Below are 23214 nucleotides of genomic sequence, written 5' to 3' on the forward strand. Positions count from 1 at the left end.
AGGCAACGAGTCCACGGAACCGGCGTTCGGTTGCGTATGGACTTTCCAGAAGATTGCTAACTGCGTAATGACCTGTAATGATGTGTGGGAAAGTCCGTTGCGTTCGGGATCGCCATTGTAACGTCTCGTCGCATTCTTTGCTCCACGAGTAACTACGAATAGTCACGAGTCGAATAGAAAGAGAGGACAGAGGGGAACTTCTTTCTCCGCGAACGTCATTCGTTGCGTCGATGTGTGGACTACCGTTATCGCCGCGACGTGACCTGCTTTTTGGACCCTTATGTCCTCCCGCTTCCTTCTTCCTCGTGCCGTTCACTTGTACAGGTAACAGCGCTCCGACAGGCTAGAAATGGGAGACGGAAATGAAGAACTCGCTAGAGGAAAATGCGACCAATTATTGAAATTGACGGAAGCAAATCCCGCGTCCCAGAAAGTTACTCGCTCGCGGCCGAGCGGAAATCCCTTATCGCGTGAAAGATACGCAAGTATCCTCCTATCCTAGCGCGAAATACAATTTCGCTACCGAAGCACCCATCGCTACTTATCTCGATTTATATCGATAAATCCATTTGGAAAATTGTACTGTGTCTACTTAATGTTGTAAAAAAATTTCCCGAAAGTGTCCTTATTTTTCAGATATTTTTGTTTAATATTCCAGGTAAGGAGAATATTTTAAAGATTGTTTGGTGCAATTTCCTACAATAAATTTGTTTATTATGTGCGTGTTTATTATTGCGTTTTTTAATGTCTCACTCATACAAAGGAAAAACACACACTATTTAAATTTCAAATGTCTACAAATATACTGAAAAACTGAATTTTCTCTTTAGTAAGATAAAAACTTTTAATTTACGCAACATTTTCATTTTTTATCACTAAAAATCGCAATAAAATGTATGTATTGTATGTTCAACGTTTTGATAAAATATTAAATATATAAAAATTGAAAAAATAGATATATATTTATATTTTAAATCGTATCTATCTCTGCTTATGATATAACAATAAAATTATCAAAGAGAAATTTTTTTTATTTTCCGAGTCCGATAAAATTTCATGAGAATTTTCTGATTTTTCTCCGGTATAAAAAAATTTTCCGAACAAATCCAGATTTTCCAGAGAGTAAAGACACTTTGTTCTAAATATATATTCGGAAGCAGCAGCGTATTCGGCGAGAAATTATCGACATTGTTGCCGGAACATGAATACTGATGTATTTAATCGAGGCCGTCAAAGTTACGCAACTTCGTTTATAATGTATCTAAATTAAATCATTTATTTTTTTTTAACACACAAACATCGCGATTCTTCGATGGTTACCTGATGAAACGTTTTAACAGGATCATGATGGTTTCTGCAATATGTGTGAACGCAATGATGAAGTGACGTAATAAAAGACCGGTAGCAAAAGAGAATCGATGACGACAAGCGCGTTAAGGTCACAGAATGAATGGGGAATTTATCAGTCGCGCGATTGACCATTATCTATTGCTATTTATCTCGAACCAAGGTTTTACAAAGTGCGAATCGCACAAAAAAATATTTCGATTCCTTCACGATATATTGATGGTGCGCTAATTTTTTAAATTTTTATTTACATTTTGCAAGAAGCGATTACAAAATATATAGGGAGAGACAGAGAGAGAATTTTCTTAAAATTTTTGCAAGACTCAATTCTAATACAATCACATAATTTTGGACATCAATTATTCGGAATGAATCATTTCTTACAAAGATGTCTATTTTTGGAACAAAAATTTATATCAACTATACTCTATCTTCGTTTCGTAATATTCTCACTTTGGAATCATACTTTTATACTTTATTTATCGCAGTGTAACAATTAATTTTAATTATCGCTAGCAGCGCTCGGAAATAAAAATCTCGAAAATAAATGCATTTTTATTTCAGTTTAATCAACCCAATTGAAAAGAGATTACCGCATTATCGCTGTACGCTCGTTTAATGCAAATTAGCAGGTTTTTTAATCGCGTCTTTTATCGGGAAAAACGTCATATAGATGCTTTTTATTAGCCAGTTTCTGCTTGTACGCTCGGCGACGCATTATCTCTTTGCAGCTGACAATCGCTCATACTTATTCCTTATTCAGCTTGATGCTGCTCGCGGATGGGAAAGGAGGGGGGAATTCGCGGATTGAACAGCGGTATGACGTCAGTGGTAGTAACTCGACACAGTGACACCGATCGCCGGCTCTGCCGGAGACAAGCCGGCCGGTGTCATCAGGACGGTCTCCGCTCATGCTGTTTTCATTCCTTCTGTCATTGGCAAAGAATAGTGATGTAAATATATACACAACCTCATAGACTTTCACTTCTATACGAGCATCCGCTCTTTACGTTTATCTTTTTCTAAAGGCGATGGCTCTCGCAACACTTGACGACAAGGATAGACGGTTGCGAAGGTACAGACCGGCCGGCATGTTTATGAAATCGTCAATGACAGATAAAAGTGGCAAAACAAGTCTAAAGCAACTCAAAAACATTGCGTTGCATGAAATTCTCGACAAAGGCTGCACCGCCAACTTCGATAAAAACAAGAAGGAAAATATCCGGAGATTATTATCTCAGATTACTGCGTGTCAATTGAGGGTTAATCAATTCGATAAGGAAACACACAATATGCTACCTAATATATTCAGCTGCAGATTATATGGCGATAAACTGATTATATTCGACGTGATTCAATATCTGTAATTAATTTTCCGCAAAATTGTAGTATCTACTTATCTTCATTACTCACTAATGTTCTACCTCTTGTAAACATTTTGTTTTTATTACATTTTAATATTATTTATTACGTATATATACGCCATTCAAAATATCATCGAGGATACAAAGCGTGGAGAGAAACTCTGATAATATTTCATGTGTAATTAACGCTCCCGCAAAACAAATCTTCCGATACCGTATGTCTCTTTGTTCGTTATTCCGAGAACATATTAGCAGGTGATTTGCCATGAGCGATCTATATTCTATAAAACATCAATCAAACGCATGCCTTATCTCCTTGAGATAAGAGATGTCGTCGCGCATACGAAGATGTCGCGAGTCTCATTGTGCTTGACATGACAATGACAAAGCTCAGGACAAAAATATGTTGAAAAATTACATTTTTACATTTTACGCCAAGGTTCTTTTTCCCATTTCAGTGCTTCCACATGCATTTGTTTCCCAAAAAAATAATATATATTAAAATTAATTTAAACAACAAACTACATTTAAAAGCTGTAAATAATCGTTTACATAACATTAATTAAGAATACGAAAAAAATTTATGTAAAATGTAGTAATTTCAAAATAGCATTTACAAATCGAATAATACATGATAGGTTTTTATTAAATTAAACTATAATAAAAATACTAAAAAATCTTATAATATAAAAGCTCTGAATATTTACTACATGAAATTTAACAATTGATGATTGGCTAACAAAATTTATTTCATATTTTTAATCGTATAACATTGTTTTTCCCGGTAAATGATTCTACATGTTCAAGCACCATATCCTTTGTTTATATCTTATCTTTTATACAGGATGATTGATCTTTCGAGACATTGCACCATGGCATTGACACGTTATCAGAGTCAAATGTAACGATATACGAATCTAAAATGGCGACGAACGTGAGATAACGTGTCTGGTATTGTCACTTGGAATGCGAATAAATATGTATCGAAATTTTCTTCACGTCGTTCCTCATCGTTACGAGAAGTGGAAACGGAAATTGAAATTGCCGCTTTGATTATCGATATATAAATAGTTAGTTTAAAAATAGCTCGGTCAGGTAATTGCTCCGCGAGCAGGTAACGGGAGACGTGCGATTTCAATGTCAAGTTATACTACCGGGTTGTACAGATAAGAATTCTATTCTCGCGGCCAGGAAACGCACAATGCAAAGAAAAGAAAAAAATGAACGACGAAACATGTGTTTACGCGTATATCAACATGCGAATAAGTATGTAAGAGATGCTCTTTATCGATTTATCAGATACAAATCTCGCGTAGCACGCGGCGCGAATAAACAGAAGTGACATCAAGTATCCTCGTTGCCGGATTCTCGCAGCCTTTTATTTGCCTATAATATATCAAGAGAGAAAGAGAGAAAGAGAGAGAGAGAGCGAGGATATCGATGTATCTAATACCGCTCGGAGAACACGTCACGCACATGGTATTCGTTTAATCGATTGCATCTTCACAGACTGACCGCTCTATTTCACTACAGTTATGATGTATTGATGAAATAAGTTTTCATACGTTATAACTTCTTGATATCTCGAGCTGTTACGAGCTGGTAAAGGCAACACGGGGCAAGGCGTATTAAATAAATCAGTATAAAAATAATTGCATAATTATTTTTTCATGATTGCTCTCGTGGTTCTCATGAAATATAAAAAATTTAAATTTTACTTATAGAAATTTTACTTATAGAAGGGAAAAGAGTGTTATAATAATGTAATCGATCATTAACTATTTTTAAAGAATTTTTTTTTTATTTCTTGAAAAATATACGGTTTATATTAATGTGTGTGTGTGTGTGTGTTATATGTCTAATCGTTTAAATGATACGTACGGCAGTAACAAATCCTGATAAGTATTTATTATGCCACTGGATGATATTTTTTAATGCGCCTTCTCTTTCGCTCGTTTTTTACGTCGTCAAAATTTTGGTAAATGACATTATTTATTGATACACGAATGTAAACTTGAGATAACTTGAAAGTCCCGCCTACTATCGCTCTTGATTAATAGAAGATTTATCAGGTAAATATTACTCCTCGCGATATAAATTGGATAGTGCAAGTGCATTTGTTTGTTTGAAGATAAACTGGTGGTGCTTCCTATATAAAAGAAAACATAATTCTTGCCGCGCATATCACTCCAAGTAAATTATAATTATCGTCACAAGTTTTTTAATTTTTTACAGTTGAGCTTAACATATAAAAGCATTGTATAGGTACGTCACGTTTAATATACATACATATATAGTCTTGCATGTATTATTTATCGTTATCAATAAGTATTGTATATCTAATTATTTTGGCAAAATTTATGGATTTTTTACATTTATTATTATTTAAAATTATTCTAAAATTACTTCGTTAAGAGATAACCTGTGATTAATTGCGTTTATTAAAACAATGCTTAAAATGTTAAGAGAATGTTTTTTCTGCAATATGCGCATTAATTTTTAATCATGCCGAGTAAATACCTTTAAGCAAATTTTAATTATCTATATCTGATTGAGGAATATTATTGTTAAATTCGTCGAACTTGATGAATCATTTACCAATCTTTTAAAGTATATAAAAATAAATATTGTCCAGAAGAGCATGAATGAATAATCACGTTACAGCACTTTAAGAAATTATATATATATATATATATATATATATATATATATATAATACATCATAACTATAATTATATAAATTTATGTACTGTTATTTACAATGCATAATCTCTTATTCATTTTTTAAAAATTGTAACACAACAATATTTTATTGTTAAAATTTTCCTGTTTTCTGTGATAAAATTCTTTTTTACTATTATCAATATATTATGACACATATACTATTGTTTAATAATAACTTTTATTACAAGAAATCAAATTCCTACATATATTAATATACTCAAATGATAATTTATGCTAGTATGCTATTTTAATCGCAAATTGATTGTTTTTATCAGTTAACATGAAATTGATGTTAAAGATTAGGAAATATTGTAGAATACACTTTTTCCAAATTTGAAATAAGTAAAAAAGAAATTTATCAGAATTAATTGCTAATTAATTGCTCAAAGATACCGTAAATTATATACGGAATACATTTAAAAAATAATCAGAAACGCTTCCTCAACATTTGTATATTTTTATATTTGTATATTTTTTACTGCAAACGTAAATTATATATTATCTCAAAAATAAACGAGCAATTAATTTTATAAATAACAAATAATAAATTAACGAAATTATGAAAAGCTTACCTCATGGTTTCTCCGTCCGATGTCTTCTCTTCCTTTCTCGTTCGTTTTGTCTTTCCATCCCATCGTTCTTTCTTTTATTGCTCCTTCATGGCACTCACTCGCGAAAACACGGTTAATTAAGACTGCGCACACACTAATCACTGAATATGACGATCGCCTCGCACTTTATTTCCAACATATAACACGTATTTTATTTTACATTGAGAGATGAGAGAATGCGGAAATGTTCACGTTACACGAAGCTATGATCCTCTCAGTATTGAAAAATCAGGCGATTAAATTCGCGCAATGTACTTCTCTATTGTTATAAATGTAACAAATGATATATACGCATTTTACAGCAATGTTATTATCTTTCATTACAATATTTTCATTACAAAAGTGAATATATATATATATATATATATATATATATATATATATATATGTATATATCTACAAATTAAAATGAAAAATATCGATAAAATGTGATATCTCAAAGACTACGTTATTGCTCCGTTGTATGTGCGATCGAATAAATCACAAACTATTTCAACAGATCATGAGTATTAGTACAGAATTTACGCGCGACACGCAGTCGAGAAATATTAAAATATGATATAACAACGATCCCTAAGAATAGCGACGTGTTCTGTTTACATTCTTGCCGGTACGTCGGTGTGTTACGCCCGAGGGGCACGCCCCACCACAACGGGAGATGTCGAGAGAGGGGAGAAGGACAAATATGCGTAGAGAAAGACTATTGTTATTCTCTCAACGATCATATGTCGAACGAGTCGCGTTGTACGTTGTTCCTCAATACAAAAATTTATCGATATATCTTGATAGAGAAATTACGATTCCATCCAATAAAATTAATCTTTCTTATAGTTATGTTTTTTAAATTAATTAGACGCGTTTTTAGTAACACGCGAGTCGATTCGTTTTATATCTGTAATATTTTATTAATGACTGAGAAATTCGAAAATGGCACCGATAGCTTTAATCCGATAATGTGCGATCCTACGCGATATTATGTTAATACTAGATTAATGCTAGTTGAGTCGCGATAATCGCGAAGATTAATTAATCATACAAGTTGATAATCGATAAATGATACTAGGAAATGATCATTTGGCATCTTCTAACACTTTGTCGCGATCATATTTGAAGAATATACGAATCGCGTGACGTATTATTTTATAATATATTGTTTATATATTTTACATGTGTATCCTTTTGTGTATATCTTTTGTTTACGTGCGGTGATCCTGTTATCATTTGCGTGACGAGATCCAACAGAACTGTTACATATTCGATGCGTGTATTATCTCTTGATTATTCCTTGTACAAGTATTACTAGCGATTATCAAGTGATTAAATTAATCATTACGATTATCGTTGATTAGTCATTATCTTGCGTAATACGCAAGAAAGTGTATTACTTTAATCTGTCCAATATCACTTTCAAATTTCTCAATCATTAATAAAATATCTCTATAAGATATGAAATAAATTGACTCGAGCATTATTGAAACGCATTTAATTAATAATAGTTATTAATATATTTTAATATTTATTAACTGCGTAACTCTCTTTTTCGTAAATTCAGAGCTTACATTGATGATCTGTTGAAATTACGTATATTTTATGTTATTTATATTCGATGGAACCAATCGCACGAGTCATCGAGGCATACAATGTATTCTTAGATATCGCATTCTATGAATATCAATCATTTAATTTCAATTTTGTACGTATATATCTGTTTAATTATTGCATTGTAATGAAAAAATTAGCAAAATTACCGTAAAAACAAGATAGATGTTATACGCGATCTTGACCGCGCAATTTTCCAGTGTTGAGCAGATCATAGCTTCGTATGACCGTGAGAATTTCGCATTCTCTCGCAAATGTAAAATAAAGTGCGTGTCGGTAGTGCTATGTAAAGTGCGGAGCGTTCGTCATATTCTAGTGATTAGTCTACGTGCGTGGTCGTAATTAACCGTGTTTTCGCGAGTGAGTGTCTCCACGAGTGCCTTGGAGGAGCAATAAAGGACAAATGGAAAAGGAAGAGAGACCCGAGAGAAGACAGCAAAATCACGAGACGGAGAAACCATGAGGTGAGCATTTTGCAATTTTATTACTTATAAAATTAATTGCTCAATTATTTTCAAGGTGGGTAAATTTACACAAGCAGTGATAAATGTTGATCAAGCGTTTTTTATTACTTTTTAAACTTGTTTCGTGAATAATAAGTTGTAATATTTTTGAGCAATTAATTAACAATTAATTCTGATAAATTTTTCTTTTTATTTATTATAAGCATTTCTCGAAAGTAAAGATGCTACAATTATAATACTAGAGAGCATTACATTTATTTAATATCAATTTTCTGTTAATTGGTAAAAGTAATAAATTCGTGATTAAAACATACCGACAATAAATTAACATTGTATCGAAATTTGATTTTTCTCGATAAAAATTTCAGATTAATAAAAACACATTAATAAAAATTAATATACAGAGTGTTTCATAAGTGGTGGGCAAAATTTCAGGAATGGATTCCTCATGCTTAGAGAAGAAAAAAAAGTTAATCTCACAGGTCCAAGTTCGGCGGCCTGAAAAACATTGTTGATGCCTATAAAAGGACTAAAATTTTGTATTACAAAAATCTTAATAACTCAAAAATTAATCATTTCCGGACCTATGTTGATTAATTTTCTTTTCTTCTCTAAGCATGAGGAATCCATTTCTGAAATATTGCCCATCACTTATGAAACCCTATATACTAAATATTATTCTAAAAAAAATCCATTAGAAATTTATTAAAGAATCTGCGATTAAAATAATCTTTGTTAAGCTTAAGACGTAACATCGAGACTTGTCTTTCTCTTTATATCGTCAATGTTATCGCGCCGATAATGAGGGAAAAACGTCGGCAAAATCTCGGCCATTCGAGTCGAGAGAGGAATCCTTGATGCAACCTCGTGTAACAAAGATCCGCGGCTCGCCGCGGCTTTGTCCTTTCTCGCGATTGGCAGAATCGCTGTCGGGCGGCCGTTTCTAGATTCTCGTGTGGTCGCTTTCCTAATAGACGCTCGTTACTCACGTTCAGGTGCAAGCTGCACGTGGAAACCCGATTACGCAGTTGCCGTTGCGAGCGGGAATAAAGCCGGCGCGCTGATGAGGATCGGGCCGATCCAACGGAACAAAGAAATCCTTGAGGCTCGGGCGCGATGGAGATAGCGGATACAATTCGCGTTGTTGGGTGCCCCTCTTAGATAAGAGCCGTCGACGAGTTTCGCAATCCGCGCGTCAATTAGAACGCAATTTAGAGCGCTTTCTCGCGGCGAGTTCGATTATTTTTCCGGGGGAAGCTTGTCGCGATACGTTGCAACGTGTAATTTCATATAACTTAGCTCTCTTCCTACAGAGAACGAATGATTATCGCGGCAATTTTTATCCCAGTTTTGCCGGATTTGAGCGATAAATGACGCTAGATTACGGGAGCGAGATGGTTATGATTCCCGGTAATCTCGAAAATCTACGCTAGAAATGTCTCCCGCACACGTAATAGAGACACGAAATTCGAGGACGACGAGAGCGACGCTTTAACCTGCTCGAATTCGCGAATTATGATGTAAAGTACGCTTCATCCTTGAAATACGGGCATTCTTGAAAGTCACTCGAGTGCGTTAACTGCGATTAGCGATTTTCGTATCCATCCCTGTGGAAAATCTCGGGAACGTGGAAATTTACCTGCCAATCGACAAATACATTTGCACCGAGATACATTCTAGTCTAAATTATTCCGTCGCCTTCCAGATAACGCGTCTTTCTGACCACTGATAGGAGACTGTCCCATGCAATGGTTGCGTCAAAAAGACGCTCACACACTTGCTCCATTTTTCACTTGACATTTTCACGGGATATTAATTGCAAAATTGTAATTTCGGAGCTGTAAATAAAAATTTCTCGAAATTATTAAATTTCTTTCTTTTCAATCGGCTTAAAAAATGAAATGTCTTCTTGTCCATAATCGACGAAATGGGATATTAATTGCAAAATAATAATATGTAATTTCGGAGCTGTAAATAAAAATTTCTCGAAATTATTAAATTACTTTCTTTTCAATCGGCTTAAAAAAAGGAGTGTTTTCTTGTTCATAATCGACGAAATAGGATATTAATTGCAAAATAATAATATGTAATTTCGGAGCTGTAATTAAAAAGTTCTCGAAATTATTTTCTTTTTAATCAGCTTAAAAAAAGAATTGTCTTCTCGCCTATAATCGACGAAAACAACAACAAGCAAGAACCGTTATCTCCCGGATAACTTTATCCGGCGATTGAGTAATCTTAGGAGTATTCCTTATATCTATGATATTTACACAGTATATATTAAAAGCTCTCAGAAGCTAAGACAATATGCATTACATTTGTAATAAAACAAACAAATCAAGCATGTCAGGAGCGTACTTTCGGTTATCGCGGCTCCGTTTGTCCATCGTGAAACAATTTAATCAGATTGATAAGAGAGAAATCCCGGTCAATCTAAAGCATCGTCGAGGAACAAAGGAAAGCGTGACTTATCTGCAGCGAAGAGATACGTTGATGACAAGGTACGCATTGAAAGAGCAACTGATTCATCGGCACGCAATGGTTCGTTGCGACAATGACAAAGGTCATCCTTGAGTCCCTATTTGGCCGACAAATAATATAACTGGTAATAATATAACTGGTCCTTTATGGACAGGCTATCCGTGCGGTGTCATCTCGAAGAAAAAGGAAATCAGCTTAACGCCGAGCGACAGCATCTCGCATACTGATAATTCTATTTTTACTCTCGGTATATCGGGCATGATTAGTAAAAACTGGCAAATGTTATATCGCGATATATCGCGGTTACGATAAAGCTGCACCTGATACGCGACTACCGGCATAACCGGCTTCTCCCGATGATGTAACGCCTGTTTTGCTTATAACTACTTATTAATAAGATGCATATACATTTATTGTCGTAACAAAGATAGCTGATGACTGAAATTTCGATTAATCAAGGCATAAATTATGCAGAGATAAAGTTATGTTGTCCATGTGAATTTAATAAAACTCTTAAAACTCGTGAACTTTACATAACTCTTGTTCATTAATCGGTATACAGATATCGCGAGAGAAATGAAATTATTCAATACAGCACGCATAATACGAAGTTACATCATAGATATCAAGGAAAAATTTGGCGAGTGAGATGAAAATCTGTTCCGTGACAAAGCGATCTTGCAGAATCGCTCTCCAGATTAGAAATAGACTTTAAAGCAGCGTACATATGTATAATTACGTAATGTGCAATTGACGTGTGAGAACTGCGAGTGGTTCTCATAGTAAGGTACCTCGAAAAAAGACTGAAATCAACCGTTATTATTAGATTTCTTAATATAACGACAATAGACAAGAGTTCAAGGTGGGACAAAAATAAAGCACACAGCAAGAAGTGCAACCTTGAGGATATTATGCAAGAAATTGAAGCATAGAGGCAGCATGAATGACGCTGTTGCAAGAGCTTCAGTTAATACAGAAGAAAAGTTTTCATTGTTCGTGAGATCTGCAACTCGTGGGCGATCGAAGTCGTGACGTCAGAGACGCTGTAATCCTTTCTTAACGCGTCGTCACGATTTTCTCGCGGCGACCTCTACGGTTCTCTCTCTCTTTCTCTCTCTTTCTCTCTTTTTTCTTCTCATCTATATTTTCTGACGTCATTGCTACGCCAACACGAGGCGAAATAAGTTTATAATAGAAGCAAAAATCCGTTAAACGAAAAGAGACGAGTTCCTGTGCAGGAAAAGATCATAAAAAATAATTAACAGATTTAATTTAAAAATTTCGTTAAAATATTTTTGCAATAGACAAGAACCTTTCTTCTTCAATCTTTGTTAAGATTATTTTTCGCAAGTCGACAAAAATGCGATTCCGACATCATGATTTTCACAATATTCCTGCAAGTCTAACTGACGCGTGTGCGTGACGTCAATGGAATCATTCCGTTCATGTTTTGCAGGAATCATATTTATGACGATTTAATAACTACAAAAAAAAAACGGTGATGACGGAAATGACGCAACATTAGCAAAAAAACAATTTCAAAATATTTTCTTCACCGAGATATAAAAGAAATACCCCAATATATAATGTCAAAACAAGGTCTACGTTCGCTATAGACAGATATCCGATCGAAATCATTTTTCCGTGGTAACGAACTCGATTGCCATAAATATCCTGTCATAATTTTTGTTCTATAAATACTTTCTACGGTACGATCGCCGAGTTAATATAACATGGCATCAACAGACCGGCAAAAAACATTGCGTTTTTTCTTATAAACGTCTCGTCTGAACAATATATAGGCGAATACATCTTTGCAAGTAAAATAAGAATTCGAATACCGTAGCACTTTAAAGGAAGTATAACATGACATGAATAAAGTGTTTACACTCGCCTTCTCAAAACGCACGTATTCACATACAATTAGACGGATAAATAATAATACTTATCGCTTATAATAAATTTTTTTTATCTATTCTCGCAAAAGAGAACATCGCTAAGATACATTAAGAATCACGAATTGCTGGAGAATTGCATACTAAATTTATGGACCGTATCTGAAATATGAGAATAGAAATACCCGTTATATCTGTTCTTCGTATGCAATCAAAGGTTACGACGTTGAATGCCGTGAGGCATTCCCAACGTTTCAGCATAAAATTTCTACGTTACGGTTGAATATATTATATTATACAAGGTATAACTTAAAAGCATGAGGTATAAATCATTTATTTAAACGATAAATCGTAATTCAGAAACATAACGAAATAAAAAACATAATTTGTTCAAAGAGAAAAAAAATAATCTCTCATCTAATGAATATTGAATAAATAGGAAAGATTGATTTTAGAGAGCTTTTCCGAAAGTTTAACGACGAGAGGCACCCTTTATCAAGATAAACCAGTTTTTTCGCGAACCCAAAGAACGGCAAAATTACGAGAGAATTTCGATTGAGCAGAGCGAGCATCTGTTTATACGCTAGTAAACTAGTTTGGTAAAGATGACGTAACGTGTTGCATTCGCATCGTTCGATATCCGGTCGATTGTTTCCTCGTAAACCGCATCGCGATTGCTTTTCAGAACAAAGTCGTGACGTCAGACGGGGGATAAAGGCTGCATGTGCAAAAAAGCTGCAAAGGAAATGTCACAACGCTCTTTATGTTAGCTCACGTTCGCCGACCAAGTGCAGCTGGTCTCACAATCGGACTCTCTCGATTCGCGAGGAGCGAATTTTACCTGGTCCCGTTACGCGTCGACGAATCTCGGTGCATTCTCCGATTCGGGTCACGGCTCCGTAAACACGCCTAATTTCCTGCTGACATTCTTGAATCACACGTGGACGTGGAACGCCCGAATTCCTCGCGAACGTCTTCGTTTACAGTCTTTGCACGACGACAAACTTGCGTCGATTCCGCGAAACGCGATATTTCGGGTATTACTATGAAGAAACATCCGGCCCATACATCCTACTTTCGAATCACCTGACCTATCTAAGTAAAATATTGTAATTACCTTTTTTTTGTCATCATCCGTGCGCTACTAATCGTATCCTGTTCATGCAAATGACCTGTTGAAGCATGGGAATCTAGCGGTCGTATTTCGCATTTTATTTACGTAAATTAAATAACGCGAAGACATTTGCGCGAAAAAATAATACCGAAAAAATAGTACCGAAAAAATAGTACGCAAGCATTGTTACGTGAATATTAATTAATGCGATAGTGATGTATTACGTGGAAACAATGGCAAATTAAACAATCAATCGTCGCTTTCCATTGCAATTAATACTCGATAAAGGGTTAATAAAAACAAGCAATCTTTCTTTATGGAAATATGCCTTATTGGCGGTTACGACACGGAAGTTTGCGAGTTCTTTTCCACGATCCGCTACAAGTATAGTTTTATACGTCGAGCTCGAGTTTACAGTTATCATTGTGTTGGAATGAAACGCGGCATTTCTCTTTCCTGTTTCGCGATACGGTCTACGTCGTAGGATCCGACATAATTAAATCCGGAAAGTGTCCCCGACACGTGTCCAGGATTGAACAATTGATTCGGTATCCATTACACGTGTACATTCCTCGCACGAAAGACTATAAGAGGCATACCAGGTACTCGTGCGTTGTCTAGTTTCACAGGTGTTCCAATAAATTCGTGCTAGACAAACACAATCAATCGTTCTTTTGAAATTTGTAAAGATTAAATATACACATGCTGTAAATAATTATATTTTATCACCGTTTGCCCGCACGCAAATTTAAATAATATCCATTTTACAAATAGGTCTTTACAGACAATATTTTGCGATAATAGTTGCAAATGAGGTAATGTTGAAATAATTCAGTAAATCAATTTTATCTGAATAATCCATTCGGTATATTTCTCTCCTCTAGCAGGGACAATTTATTTCTTTAATTAGTTAAAAAGTGTGTAAAATACGGTATCATGTACTTATTTAAGATATGAGAATTATCTCTTATAGATTACTGATGTCAGTATTAATTAGTAGTAGTAGTCAGTATAAAACAAAATAATCTATTGTATCTATTTTAAAGAGAAGGACAATTTAACGCGCATAAAGAAAAAAAAACAAATTTTGATATTAAAACCTTAAACGTAATACATACAATTATGATAATACCATGCATATAAAATTTTTCTATATTACAAGAAAAAAAAGATATAATATAGATATCTGTATAATGTAATAAATATAATTAAAATTTATCTCAGTACTAGAGGAGATAAATATACCGAATGGATTATTCAGATAAAATTTATTTATTGCATTATTTCAACATTGTCTCATTTGCAACTATTACCGCAAAATACTGTCTATAAAGACCTATTTGTAAAATGGGTATTATTAAAATTTGCGTGCGGGCAAACGGTGATAAAATATAATTATTTACTTAACCGCAATTGATCCATGATGACAATGAGAATATTAGGTTAACAGCGAGGAAAAGTAATAATGCCAAATATCCAGTCGAATTAATTCCCTCGAAACAAGTCGAATTAATTCCCTCAATCATGCGCCGTTTACTCGCGATCGTCATAAATACTATAATTCTTCGTCGTTAGATTTTGTTTCAATTTAGTCACATAGTGTATATATCCACTGGAAATTCCATTAATGCTGAAAAAAGTCGCATAAACTAGTAAAGAAATTATATTGATCGTTTTGAATCTATTTAATATGTTTTTTACATAACTCTATTCGACTTCAAATCACGACACTACATTCAATAGTACATTTAGCGTTAAATGTACTATAAATGTCATCCTTTATTGAAAAAGTTAAAAGCCATTTTCGTATTATGCAGATAAAATGAAGGCGATAACAGAATTAAATACGCAATAAATATATAGACCCAGTTCAAGTCTAATTAATTTAATCTCTACTGGAAATTATTATGAATAATTAATATCACTACTCTCGTAACAAAAAATACGTTTAAATATCGAATTGTAAAAAGCATTTAAATGACACATTTTCCTTATTGAAAAAGATCGATTAAGATCTGTGAAGTGTTCTAACATCTAAAACGTGGTATTACTTGAAATATGATTGACAATATTAATCGCCAACGAATGCGCATTCCATGCAATAGTATTCGCGGCAGCTGTGTTAAATTTAATCTCGAGCGTATTTTATATTATTGCTCAAGTAAATCCCGTTGCCCAAGCGAGGCGATTTTGTCGTTGCGACACGCTCGGTATAGCGAAACACTTCACCGTCTTCGAGTAATCCGTCGTGCCGCGCTTTAGGGGAGCACAGCTCACTTGTGAAATGAAGCAAAATGCACTTTCACCCGGCATTGCGTTTCGCAATCTCCCGCGGCGCGGATTCTCCGATCTCCGACTTGGTGGTCGTCGTCGTCGTCGTCGTCGTCGAAAGCAGATTCCCCAGTTCGCGTAGGAATCTCCGTTGCTCGTCGTCCTAATTATCGCAAACTGAGTTTTGCGGCCTCGTTATGCCTCCGTCTGTCCGCGCGAGGCTCGACACTTTCGACTTCACCAAGCATTATGCGTCGTCCGATTCTCTGTATCAACGCACTCTTTGAACGTGTGTTGTTGTAGCATATACGTATATCGCTGCGGAGAAAGCAATAAAATCCTTATACGCGGGAATGTGTACGAGCATTAACTCTTGACGCTCCAACCGAGTTATAAATTATGATAAAGAGAGAACATTAATTTTGTAATACATTTTTCGAGAATACATAATTATAAATAAACATAAATATTGTATTATATCATACACATTTGCATAACACACGGACACACACGCGCGCGCACACACGCACACATACATGTATATTATATGCATGACTATCGACATCGCAGAAATGCGTGCAAAGCGTTAAACCAACATGATTTCGGTGAGTTGAGGGAGATATTTGAAATATTGCCCGCAGAGAAATGAGCCTCGAATCCATTCGTGATAACGAAAACATGTCAATTAACGTAAGATACATTTTGCCCACTGACTCATCGAAATCTACGTCAGTTTCAATCTCTGATTGTAGACGTTAACGCGCATCGCCGTCGAGTTTGCGGTTTTTCGCTGTCCGAATTCTCCGCGGCCGAACGGATGATGTCATCGGATTTCGATATCGTTATTTAAACGCGCATATTTTTCAGGCGTGTCATCGCAAGATATACAAGCGCAGCACGGACGGAAGTTTAAGGAAGTGGCAAAGTGAGATGCACGAGTTTAAACAAGGAGCGAAGGTAAGGTCATCGACTCGCGCGGCCGCGATTCCTCGTCTTCCTCTTTCTCTCGGGGGGAGATGTAGACGTTATATTGCCGCGCGCGCGGGCGCGATATCGCGGGGAAAATGAGCGGGCGGAGGAAAGAAATTGGAAAGTGGTCGGTGAAAGTGTTGAGGCGGGCACGAGGCACGTGGCCTGGCGAGCGTGGCTCACACGAGTGGACTTCCTTCACCTCCTCCTCGTCGTTCCTCGTCATTGTACCCTTCACCTGTCACCGTTCCCTGTACTCGTATCGTCTCGGGATCAATCCACGCCAACCTTTTCCTCTGTCCCCTGACCTTTGAGTCTGGCCGTAGAGGTGAAAGGGTTCAACCGGAAAAATCTCGGCTCAGAAGCTTTCAATGGCGAGCTTCTCTTTTTCTCTCTCTCTCTCTCTCTCTCTCTCTCTCTCTCTCTCTCTCTCTCTCTCTCTCTGTCTCTCTTTTTTTCTAAGTGGGGAGGGATTATTATTTCAATCTGGTTTCCTATTTCCTTTTTCTGCTGAATATTCCGTGCACGAAGGCCTTACTCGTGTCTGCGCGCAACGCGATTGTATGATTTTATAGAGAGACATACATGCGGTAGACAGCGGGAAATAATGCACTGTCATTAATATTGTAACAACGATATGAGAGGAGATAAGAGGGAAAGAGTAAAGATCGTAGTTGCGATATACGCGTTACAGATACATCGGCGAGAACGTTAAACGAATAGCTTGTTCATAGAATGCGATTTTCTTTACTTTATTTGTGTCGCTTTCCGGATTTTGCGCTTAATCAAACGGCATCAAGTTCAGCTTTCGAGATTCGAAACACGAAGGTCGGGCAAAGAACCGCCGCTTCAACTCGTACGATTTAACGTAGCGCGAACGTCGCGAAAGCAGATAAACCGAATATCGAATAACGCTTGACAGCTGCATATATTTTAACAGCTGATGACTGTTGAAAACGCATCAGCGGGAACACGACGGGCAAGCGTGGGCTCTCGCCACACCAGCGTTTATAATTCAATCGCTTTGTTTCCATTAAATTATGATTAAAGCCTTCTCACGTCGCGGTCCGATGATGAACAACGTAATAAATATGCGCGACATGTATCTATCATACGTGTTACTACCGTATTTACATGCCGAATTCATTCGCGCGTGATTCCTACCTCCGCTAGAGAATTCAGGTATGACACCATAGCTGTATCGTAGATTATCCGAGATTAATTGAATCTCCCCATCCCCATCCGCGCGACTTAATGTACCTCGGATACGTTTACGTATCAGGAGAATGCGCCAAGGCTAATCTCGTGCTAAGCACGTGCGGAATCTCACTATCGAGACACTCGATCTCATTTATTGGCAAGTACCGTTAATTGAATTTGATAATCTACACGCACGCATTTCGCGTAGGTCTACCTTAATCCATCCGTATATCGCTCTATCGTCGCGGGAAAGTGAACGTCTCGCGAAGTGAAGCGGTCGAGAGTTATTGCGGTTAATTAATCGCGAGGCAAAATTTTGATCGCGCAAAATTAGTATGTGTCACATACGTGATTGATATTTCGACCTAGGAATTAAAGCCGTCGGGGAATCCCGCGTGTTCGAAGAAAAGCAATTAAGTAATGGAGTTATATACAGCGGGAATATATGTGGCAAACATATTATTACATTTGCCACATAAATCATCCGCCATAAATATATATTTCACAGATGCAAATTGGGTAATTATAAGGATCTATTAAAATTGACATTTTTAATCTGTTGACGAAGAAGCGATCGTTTTCATCATGAAACCTGTTGGATTACGAATAGAGAATAAAAATATGTTAATAAAAACAATGTCTCGTAAATAGCCACATGTGTGCGCGAGAAAACAAGATTAATAAAGTATCTAGCGAAGAGAATGATATACGTGAAAAAGTTTGCAAGTAAGCGCCTTATATAATTTTCCACTACACAAGTTGGGAATATCAAACTTATATCGTTCAATTTATATGGAAGATTTTTTCGAACAAAAGTTTACGCGACATAAATCATGTAGAATAACAGATTTGGAAGAAAAAATGCGAAAGATAATTCCTTTTTTGGATATTCAGAAAGTATTTTAAATAGAAATTTAAAGTTTCTCGTGCGCGAGAAACAATAAATCGAGAAATAATCATACACGATACTTTCCAGCGTGTATTTTTTCATCTCTTATCATCTCATTGATGTCCATAAGAATCGATAAATTTTGCAAAAAAATACATCGTAGGATCAATTAGCGTATACCGTGCGTCAAATAAATTTCCGCGATGTATATTTTCCGCATCTTCTGCTCTTGTAAGAGCTGTGAAGCTCTTGGCGAGATTCTTGCCCCAAGCTATCGAGAGGAACCGTCCCTTTCCGTTTGGAATCCCGGTACGGAATTCTTCGAGAAAATGCCATTAGCGATAGCAAAGATATTCTCATACAAGATATCGAATACTCAAGAAGATGCGATACATAAATCCTTTTTTACTCTTATTCACACGATCGTTTTGCAGTAAATATGAATTTTTTGCAATGAAAAATATAATAATATTTAAATAGTATTTTTATTATTATCGTTAGCAGTCTTGAAGATAGGTCTAGAAAATAAATTAAATACTAAGTATTATGCGCGTATTAAGATTTACATTAATTAATAACAAACGATATATTCATATCTATAAACTGCTCCTTATGTTAATTCGAAATTGCTACTGATTAATTTATTACCAAACAAATCTTTATATTATTTAACACATAATATCGAGGGTAATGTAATAATATACATGTATAATATAATGTATAATATACATGTAATCGTCATCGATGTGCAAAACTATTACATATATATATATATATATATATATATATATATATATATGCTTTTATATATATTTTATATACGCGAATATACCGATTTATCGTATAATATATATCAATATTAGTTTGATATTCGTAAAAATATATTTTATTACACATATCCCAGCGAGATGTGTGGATACGTTACAATCCACACAAGTAGCCATCGATACCTTTTAAGTAAACACGTTTGCTTTGCGCGAAAATCCCGAAGTATCGATTTCGAGGAGCGTCGCGTTAACATACGATGGTCCGCGAGCTAATCGCGATAAAATCGCGCGCGTATCATCGTCATCTACGCACGCGGAGGCACGATAATGCGAATATAATGATGACGTTGCCGCGGGTTAATAGCCTATGCCTCGCCGACTTGGTTTCGTGATCATTTGTAATATAAATATGCGCGAGCGACACGTATGACACGCTTACATGCGGTATGTCGAAATACAATAGCACGACACGGAAGTGTCCCGTGCATTCTTTACAACGAGAAAATATGGGCGCTAAAACGTGACTTTTACGTGACGGATTCGGCTGTAGCGACATTCCTTAATGTTTTTTCGCGGGATTAATCCTTTGCGAAATTGTTTGCGAATTATTGTAATGATTGGTATAAAAAAAGTTTGAAGAAAATAAGATAAACTCATACACACGCATATGATCCATGCATGTGATTTAAATATAGCTTTATATTTGACTTTAGCATTTATAAATGTTTTTTGTGGACTTTAAACAATTAAAATAATCTTTCCGCTGTTTTCTCTTACAAAACATGACGTGATATTTTAAGGTATACAAACGAATTTAATTGTTATATTTTTAATAATATACAGAGTGAATTTTATTTCGTGTGTCAATCTTTTTATCATGCAGGAGATTATCGACTGTATGATAAATTGATCGGTGCATAAATGTCAATTTTTTGATCGACCGTATCGAAGGTCCGAATTTAATATGTACAATAATAATAATAATAATAATAAATCCATACTACATAAGTGCAGTTTTTAATTTGCTTTAATTTTACACATTATATTCGAGCCTTTGATACGGTCGATCCAAATAATAATTGACATTTATGTACCGATTAATTTATTATGCAGATAATCTCTCGCATGATAAAAAGATTGACACACGAAATAAAACTCACCCTGTATATATTTTAATATTATTTAAATATATATTTTTTCTGACTAATCGATGGAGATCTATATCTCTTTGGTATCAGAAATGTAATTTATTACTCGAGATTATGGCATACACAACCAAAAACACACACAAACAAATGGAATCATACTTAATTCAATGATTCAAGAGAATAATGTTCACTTAATTGTCATTGATATGTATCTTTGTAAACGAGTTGTTTTACAAGAAGATTTTCGTCGAGCATATATGTTTATACAAGACAAATGCAAAGTCGAAACATAAATTATTAGTTGCCTGCTAATTTTTAAACAGGGCGGTGGTATCAAGTGATAAAGACTCTCACGCAATCGAAAATTAAATCGATGTAAAACCTTGAACATTTAAAAATATCGATAACTAAATCTAAATATAAATTTAAATTAATAAATATTTATTACGTTTTATATAAACATTGTTCTTGACAAAATCTGATTTCGCAAGCGAAAATTTTCGTCGTTGAATAACGAGTCCATTGCGAAAGTCCTGTTAAGCGTTTCATTTGACGTTTCGCTCCAGTTTGCGAGCATTACATATGTATATCATACACACACGTGTAAGATTCGCGAAGAAAGGTGCGGCAGCGAGCAACGGTTCTGCTTCCTCGTAAACACTCGAAACCGGAACTTGCAATAACCGCATACCACGCGCACCGTGTTGAGCAAAATTACCAAAAGCTGTCACGTTGCATTTCTTTCGGGTCCCTTACGAACATGTTTGTATACGATTTATGTACACGAACGATCTCATACGTGACTTGACGTCGTTACGTATCTGTTTCACGATTATCGCACGATTAACATCGTGCCTCGACGTAACCGACAATTTGAAAAAAAAAAAAATATTTCGCAACACAAACTTTACATGGAGACGTGATGAAGGGGCAATCGCGAAATGCGATAGTTGGACCATGTGTAGTTCCGATAATACGTCCATTGGAGTAGCGCGCTCGGAGGCAATTGTAAAGGGGAAGTGTGTAATTGTTCGCAATTAAGTCTTGCCGGTTGCGAGGGAAAGTCGCCAACTCGCGTCGGGATAGGTTCAAAATTTTGCACTTTCTCCGATGTTGCGCGAATACTTGAGCGTAATTACGCGAGTTTGTATGGAATGCCTTTGGAAATTCAATTCAAACTTTCGATTTACGCGGTCGAAACGTTTCATAGACGGATGAACAGCTTTCGGCTGGAACATTCCATCCGAGATTGAAAGGACGTTATGTCCTCGTTCATTAGTGTTTGATAGAGCATAGGATCTACGTGTGCCGGTGATTTCTCACGTTGCAAGAGAATCGTTCAGAAATCTTACGGTTTTTTATCTGTACATGCATTTGTATAGCTAAGCTCTTTGTTTCATTGAAGGCTGTGCGAAAACTTTATCAAACGTGGTCTGCTAATTAGACTGTGAAATATTTCATTTAACAAATAAATATGTATACACATGAGAAAGAGAGATGGAAAAGAAAAGAGATTGCGTGTGTGCTTCATATGCATTACACACATACACACACATGTATTTATTTATTCTCATATTAAATATAATATTAAATATAATGTGTTTAGCATGGATAAGAATTTAATATAAGATTCTTATGGTATATATTATGTTAGATGTATAAGAGATTTTCTTATTATTATATTATCATGTTTATTAATTTCTGCAAAATTTGAAGAAACATGCAAGTTAGAAATTTATTATTCGGAATGTTACATGTCAGAGAAAACATGAGATTTTTATAAAACATTGAAAATCAGAGAAACTGCATCTGATTTATAAATTGGTATTTAAATTTTTGTTACAGGGCACCATGAGCCTAACCAAACGCATAGACGAGATCAGGTTGCTCGAATCACGTAAGAGTGCCCGACTGGCTGATCAAGACACGGATTTTGCCAGACTCGCCGATATGGCTGGCGATCGTAAGCGAGCGTCCTCCCACTCCATCGACGTGCCACACGTGATGGCGTAAGTTTCCTCTCTTTTCCCTATTACTGTCTCTTATCTGAGATACTTTTATGTTGGGCCAGTAGAGATAAAGTCCCGTACGTACGAACAGCCACCGATTGATAATAAACTCCCTAGCCAAATTACCTTTTTGAATGTCATTTGAAAACAAAATACATTTCAAGAAGTAATGCGGTTTCACTCTGATAATTATGCAAATTTTACACATTCCTTCGGTAAAAGTTATTCAAACATTTCGTGTTAAATATTCTGAATTTTGTTTCGTATGAATTTGTTGCATTTTTGCCGTGTCATATGCGATATTATAATTTCGCGTATAACCTGAAATGTATGTGTTACTTAAAAATCATGATTGTAATTAT

At 35.5% G+C, this 23214-nt stretch overlaps 1 protein-coding gene across 4 annotated transcripts in view; it reads left to right on the forward strand.

Moving 5' to 3' along the window:
* LOC105253154 (zinc finger protein 395) overlaps positions 1–23214 on the forward strand; it is an 81139-nt gene that overhangs the window by 18830 nt on the left and 39095 nt on the right. For 2 of the 4 annotated variants that reach the window (XM_025407709.1, XM_025407710.1), the window contains exons 2-3: positions 16738–16827; positions 22689–22852. In XM_025407709.1, the coding sequence (XP_025263494.1) occupies positions 16738–16827; positions 22689–22852 (254 nt within the window). The remainder of the gene's footprint in view (positions 1–16737; positions 16828–22688; positions 22853–23214) is intronic. The other 2 variants (XM_025407712.1, XM_025407713.1) reach the window with 1 other exon arrangement.

Source organism: Camponotus floridanus, unplaced genomic scaffold (assembly GCF_003227725.1).
Source record: "Camponotus floridanus strain SB8 unplaced genomic scaffold, Cflo_v7.5 scaffold184, whole genome shotgun sequence".
Classification (NCBI taxonomy): Eukaryota; Metazoa; Arthropoda; class Insecta; order Hymenoptera; family Formicidae; genus Camponotus; species Camponotus floridanus.